Source organism: Salmo salar, chromosome ssa05, assembly GCF_905237065.1.
Source record: "Salmo salar chromosome ssa05, Ssal_v3.1, whole genome shotgun sequence".
Lineage (NCBI taxonomy): Eukaryota > Metazoa > Chordata > Actinopteri > Salmoniformes > Salmonidae > Salmo > Salmo salar.
This window is the reverse complement of record NC_059446.1, coordinates 91,118,836-91,126,335: the sequence shown is the minus strand read 5'-3', so window position 1 is coordinate 91,126,335 and position 7,500 is coordinate 91,118,836. Positions and strand designations below refer to the sequence as shown.

Genomic DNA, 7,500 nt, shown 5'->3' with positions numbered 1-7,500 from the left:
CACATACAGTCTAGTATGTACCCAGTATGTTCTAGAACACGTACTGTCTGATATGAAACACTCATGTCTGATCTAGAACACATACAGTCTAATATGTACCCAGTATGTTCTAGAACACATACAGTCTAGTATGTACCCAGTATGTTCTAGAACACATACAGTCTAATATGTACCCAGTATGTTCTAGAACACATACAGTCTAGTATGTACCCAGTATGTTCTAGAACACATACAGTCTAGTATGTACCCAGTATGTTCTAGAACACATACAGTCTAGTATGTACCCAGTATGTTCTAGAACACACACAGTCTAGTATGTACCCAGTATGTTCTAGAACACATACAGTCTGGTATGTACCCAGTATGTTCTAGAACACATACAGTCTAGTATGTACCCAGTATGTTCTAGAACACATACAGTCTAGTATGTACCCAGTATGTTCTAGAACACATACAGTCTAGTATGTACCCAGTATGTTCTAGAACACATACAGTCTAGTATGTACCCAGTATGTTCTAGAACACATACAGTCTAGTATGTACCCAGTATGTTCTAGAACACATACAGTCTAGTATGTACCCAGTATGTTCTAGAACACATACAGTCTGGTATGTACCCAGTATGTTCTAGAACACGTACAGTCTAGTATGTACTCAGTATGTTCTAGAACACATACAGTCTAGTATGTACCCAGTATGTTCTAGAACACGTACAGTCAAATATGTACCCAGTATGTTCTAGAACACATACAGTCTAGTATGTACCCAGTATGTTCTAGAACACATACAGTCTAGTATGTACCCAGTATGTTCTAGAACACATACAGTCTGGTATATACCCAGTATGTTCTAGAACACATACAGTCTAGTATGTACCCAGTATGTTCTAGAACACATACAGTCTAGTATGTACCCAGTATGTTCTAGAACACATACAGTCTAGTATGTACCCAGTATGTTCTAGAACACATACAGTCTAGTATATACCCAGTATGTTCTAGAACACATACAGTCTAGTATGTACCCAGTATGTTCTAGAACACATACAGTCTAGTATGTACCCAGTATGTTCTAGAACACATACAGTCTAGTATGTACCCAGTATGTTCTAGAACACATACAGTCTAGTATGTACCCAGTATGTTCTAGAACACATACAGTCTAGTATGTACCCAGTATGTTCTAGAACACATACAGTCTAGTATGTACTGTTGAACAGTTCAACTCCTTGACGGATCAAAAGGGAAACCAGAGAGCAGGCATCATCCTGTTCCAGAGGAAGTCGTTGACAGCCATAAACAGCAAACAAAATAGTCGTTTCCTGTTCCTCCCCTTGATTTAACTGGATTTAGCTGGGCAGACTCTTGGGAGAAAGGCAACACTACTGGGCATTTAGAGTCTAGACACTTTACATGGTGCGATAATCCACTAATACACTGTATTTGAAGGTTAGACTGTTGCTCGTGTGACCCTCTGTGTCTCTCCCTCTGCAGGATATGGCTTTGTGGACTTTGACAACCCGACAGCAGCCCAGAAAGCTGTAGCCTCTCTAAAGGCCAGCGGAGTCCAGGCACAGATGGCCAAGGTACAGGTACTCACTGTGATGAGGATGAGGTACAGGTACTCACTGTGATGAGGATGAGGTACAGGTACTCACTGTGATGAGGGTGATGTACAGGTACTCACTGTGATGAGGATGAGGTACAGGTACTCACTGTGATGAGGATGAGGTACAGGTACTCACTGTGATGAGGATGAGGTACAGGTACTCACTGTGATGAGGATGAGGTACAGGTACTCACTGTGATGAGGATGAGGTACAGGTACTCACTGTGATGAGGATGATGTACAGGTACTAACTGTGATGAGGATGATGTACAGGTAGTCACTGTGATGAGGATGATGTACAGGTACTCACTGTGATGAGGATGAGGTACAGGTACTCACTGTGATGAGGATGAGGTACAGGTACTCACTGTGATGAGGATGATGTACAGGTACTCACTGTGATGAGGATGATGTACAGGTACTCACTGTGATGAGGATGATGTACAGGTACTCACTGTGATGAGGATGATGTACAGGTACTCACTGTGATGAGGATGAGGTACAGGTACTCACTGTGATGAGGATGAGGTACAGGTACTCACTGTGATGAGGATGATGTACAGGTACTCACTGTGATGAGGATGATGTACAGGTACTCACTGTGATGAGGATGATGTACAGGTACTCACTGTGATGAGGATGATGGTGAGGTACAGGTACTCACTGTGATGAGGGTGATGTACAGGTACTGTCTGTGATGAGGATGATGTACAGGTACTCACTGTGATGAGGATGATGTACAGGTACTCACTGTGATGAGGATGATGTACAGGTACTCACTGTGATGAGGATGATGGTGAGGTACAGGTACTCACTGTGATGAGGATGATGTACAGGTTCTCACTGTGATGAGGATGAGGTACAGGTACTCACTGTGATGAGGATGAGGTACAGGTACTCACTGTGATGAGGATGATGTACAGGTACTCACTGTGATGAGGATGATGTACAGGTACTCACTGTGATGAGGATGATGTACAGGTACTCACTGTGATGAGGATGATGGTGAGGTACAGGTACTCACTGTGATGAGGGTGATGTACAGGTCTGTCTGGATTTTAATGGATGAGGTACAGGTACTCACTGTGATGAGGATGATGTACAGGTACTCACTGTGATGAGGATGAGGTACAGGTACTCACTGTGATGAGGATGATGTACAGGTACTCAGTGTGATGAGGATGATGTACAGGTTCTCACTGAGATGAGGATGATGTACAGGTACTCACTGTGATGAGGATGAGGTACAGGTACTCACTGTGATGAGGATGAGGTAAAGGTACTCACTGTGATGAGGATGATGTACAGGTACTCACTGTGATGAGGATGATGTACAGGTACTCACTTTGATGAGGATGAGGTACAGGTACTCACTGTGATGAGGATGATGTACAGGTACTCACTGTGATGAGGATGAGGTACAGGTACTCACTGTGATGAGGATGATGGTACAGGTACTCACTGTGATGAGGATGATGGTACAGGTACTCACTGTGATGAGGATGATGTACAGGTACTCACTGTGATGAGGATGATGTACAGGTACTCACTGTGATGAGGATGATGTACAGGTACTCACTGTGATGAGGATGATGTACAGGTACTCACTGTGATGAGGATGATGTACAGGTACTCACTGTGATGAGGATGATGTACAGGTACTCACTGTGATGAGGATGAGGTACAGGTACTCACTGTGATGAGGATGATGTACAGGTACTCACTGTGATGAGGATGAGGTACAGGTACTCACTGTGATGAGGATGAGGTACAGGTACTCACTGTGATGAGGATGAGGTACAGGTACTCACTGTGATGAGGATGATGTACAGGTACTCACTGTGATGAGGATGAGGTACAGGTACTCACTGTGATGAGGATGATGTACAGGTACTCACTGTGATGAGGATGATGTACAGGTACTCACTTTGATGAGGATGAGGTACAGGTACTCACTGTGATGAGGATGATGTACAGGTACTCACTGTGATGAGGATGAGGTACAGGTACTCACTGTGATGAGGATGATGTACAGGTACTCACTGTGATGAGGATGATGGTGAGGTACAGGTACTCACTGTGATGAGGGTGATGTACAGGTACTCACTGTGATGAGGATGAGGTACAGGTACTCACTGTGATGAGGATGATGTACAGGTACTCACTGTGATGAGGATGATGTACAGGTACTCACTGTGATGAGGATGATGTACAGGTACTCACAGTGATGAGGATGATGTACAGGTACTCACTGTGATGAGGATGATGTACAAGTACTCACTGTGATGAAGATGAGGTACAGGTACTCACTGTGATGAGGATGATGTACAGGTACTCACTGTGATGAGGATGAGGTACAGGTACTCACTGTGATGAGGATGAGGTACAGGTACTCACTGTGATGAGGATGAGGTACAGGTACTCACTGTGATGAGGATGAGGTACAGGTACTCACTGTGATGAGGATGATGTACAGGTACTCACTGTGATGAGGATGAGGTACAGGTACTCACTGTGATGAGGATGATGTACAGGTACTCACTGTGATGAGGATGATGTACAGGTACTCACTGTGATGAGGATGATGTACAGGTACACACTGTGATGAGGATGTGGTACAGGTACTCACTGTGATGAGGATGAGGTACAGGTACTCACTGTGATGAGGATGATGTACAGGTACTCACTGTGATGAGGATGATGGTGAGGTACAGGTACTCACTGTGATGAGGGTGATGTACAGGTACTCACTGTGATGAGGATGAGGTACAGGTACTCACTGTGATGAGGATGATGTACAGGTACTCACAGTGATGAGGATGATGTACAGGTACTCACTGTGATGAGGATGATGGTGGTACAGGTACTCACTGTGATGAGGATGAGGTACAGGTACTCACTGTGATGAGGATGATGTACAGGTACTCACAGTGATGAGGATGATGTACAGGTACTCACTGTGATGAGGATGATGGTGAGGTACAGGTACTCACTGTGATGAGGATGATGTACAGGTACTCACTGTGATGAGGATGAGGTACAGGTACTCACTGTGATGAGGATGATGTACAGGTACTCACTGTGATGAGGATGATGGTGAGGTACAGGTACTCACTGTGATGAGGGTGATGTACAGGTACTCACTGTGATGAGGATGAGGTACAGGTACTCACTGTGATGAGGATGATGTACAGGTACTCACTGTGATGAGGATGATGTACAGGTACTCACAGTGATGAGGATGATGTACAGGTACTCACTGTGATGAGGATGATGGTGAGGTACAGGTACTCACTGTGATGAGGATGATGTACAGGTACTCAATTTGATGAGGATGAGGTACAGGTACTCACTGTGATGAGGATGAGGTACAGGTACTCACTGTGATGAGGATGAGGTACAGGTACTCACTGTGATGAGGATGATGTACAGGTACTCACTGTGATGAGGATGAGGTACAGGTACTCACTGTGATGAGGATGAGGTACAGGTACTCACTGTGATGGGGATGAGGTACAGGTACTCACTGTGATGGGGTGTACAGGTACTCACTGTGATGAGGATGATGTACAGGTACTCACTGTGATGAGGATGATGTACAGGTACTCACTGTGATGAGGATGAGGTACAGGTACTCACTGTGATGATGGTGAGGTACAGGTACTCACTGTGATGAGGATGAGGTACAGGTACTCACTGTGATGAGGATGATGTACAGGTACTCACTGTGATGAGGATGATGGTGAGGTACAGGTACTCACTGTGATGAGGGTGATGTACAGGTACTCACTGTGATGAGGATGATGTACAGGTACTCACTGTGATGAGGATGATGGTACAGGTACTCACTGTGATGAGGATGATGTACAGGTACTCACTGTGATGAGGATGAGGTACAGGTACTCACTGTGATGAGGATGATGTACAGGTACTCACTGTGATGAGGATGATGGTGAGGTACAGGTACTCACTGTGATGAGGGTGATGTACAGGTACTCACTGTGATGAGGATGAGGTACAGGTACTCACTGTGATGAGGATGATGTACAGGTACTCACTGTGATGAGGATGATGTACAGGTACTCACAGTGATGAGGATGATGTACAGGTACTCACTGTGATGAGGATGATGGTGAGGTACAGGTACTCACTGTGATGAGGATGATGTACAGGTACTCAATGTGATGAGGGTGAGGTACAGGTACTCACTGTGATGAGGATGAGGTACAGGTACTCACTGTGATGAGGATGATGTACAGGTACTCACTGTGATGAGGATGATGTACAGGTACTCACTGTGATGAGGATGAGGTACAGGTACTCACTGTGATGAGGATGAGGTACAGGTACTCACTGTGATGGGGATGAGGTACAGGTACTCACTGTGATGGGGATGAGGTACAGGTACTCACTGTGATGAGGATGATGTACAGGTACTCACTGTGATGAGGATGATGTACAGGTACTCACTTTGATGAGGATGAGGTACAGGTACTCACTGTGATGATGATGATGTACAGGTACTCACTGTGATGAGGATGAGGTACAGGTACTCACTGTGATGAGGATGATGTACAGGTACTCACTGTGATGAGGATGATGGTGAGGTACAGGTACTCACTGTGATGAGGATGATGTACAGGTACTCACTGTGATGAGGATGAGGTACAGGTACTCACTGTGATGAGGATGATGTACAGGTACTCACTGTGATGAGGATGATGTACAGGTACTCACTGTGATGAGGATGATGTACAGGTACTCACTGTGATGAGGATGATGGTACAGGTACTCACTGTGATGAGGATGGGTACAGGTACTCACTGTGATGAGGATGAGGTACAGGTACTCACTGTGATGGGGATGAGGTACAGGTACTCACTGTGATGAGGATGATGTACAGGTACTCACTGTGATGAGGATGATGTACAGGTACTCACTGTGATGAGGATGAGGTACAGGTACTCACTGTGATGATGGTGAGGTACAGGTACTCACTGTGATGAGGATGAGGTACAGGTACTCACTGTGATGAGGATGATGTACAGGTACTCACTGTGATGAGGATGATGGTGAGGTACAGGTACTCACTGTGATGAGGGTGATGTACAGGTACTCACTGTGATGAGGATGAGGTACAGGTACTCACTGTGATGAGGATGATGTACAGGTACTCACTGTGATGAGGATGATGTACAGGTACTCACAGTGATGAGGATGATGTACAGGTACTCACTGTGATGAGGATGATGGTGAGGTACAGGTACTCACTGTGATGAGGATGAGGTACAGGTACTCACTGTGATGAGGGTGATGTACAGGTACTCACTGTGATGATGATGAGGTACAGGTACCGCTGTGATGAGGATGATGTACAGGTACTCACTGTGATGAGGATGAGGTACAGGTACTCACTGTGATGAGGATGATGTACAGGTACTCACTGTGATGAGGATGAGGTACAGGTACTCACTGTGATGAGGATGAGGTACAGGTACTCACTGTGATGGGGATGAGGTACAGGTACTCACTGTGATGAGGATGATGTACAGGTACTCACTGTGATGAGGATGATGTACAGGTACTCACTTTGATGAGGATGAGGTACAGGTACTCACTGTGATGATGATGATGTACAGGTACTCACTGTGATGAGGATGAGGTACAGGTACTCACTGTGATGAGGATGATGTACAGGTACTCACAGTGATGAGGATGATGTACAGGTACTCACTGTGATGAGGATGATGGTGAGGTACAGGTACTCACTGTGATGAGGTACAGGTACTCACTGTGATGAGGATGATGTACAGGTACTCAATTTGATGAGGATGAGGTACAGGTACTCACTGTGATGAGGATGATGTACAGGTACTCACAGTGATGAGGATG

The 7,500-nt window shown here is 45.2% G+C and overlaps 1 protein-coding gene across 3 annotated transcripts in view; it reads left to right on the top strand.

Moving 5' to 3' along the window:
- The window catches only part of LOC106606141 (RNA-binding motif, single-stranded-interacting protein 3), a 219,507-nt gene that overhangs the window by 98,078 nt on the left and 113,929 nt on the right, over window positions 1-7,500 (top strand). For all 3 annotated transcript variants that reach the window (XM_045719370.1, XM_045719369.1, XM_045719368.1), the window contains exon 4: window positions 1,494-1,585. In XM_045719370.1, the coding sequence (XP_045575326.1) occupies window positions 1,494-1,585 (92 nt within the window). The remainder of the gene's footprint in view (window positions 1-1,493; window positions 1,586-7,500) is intronic.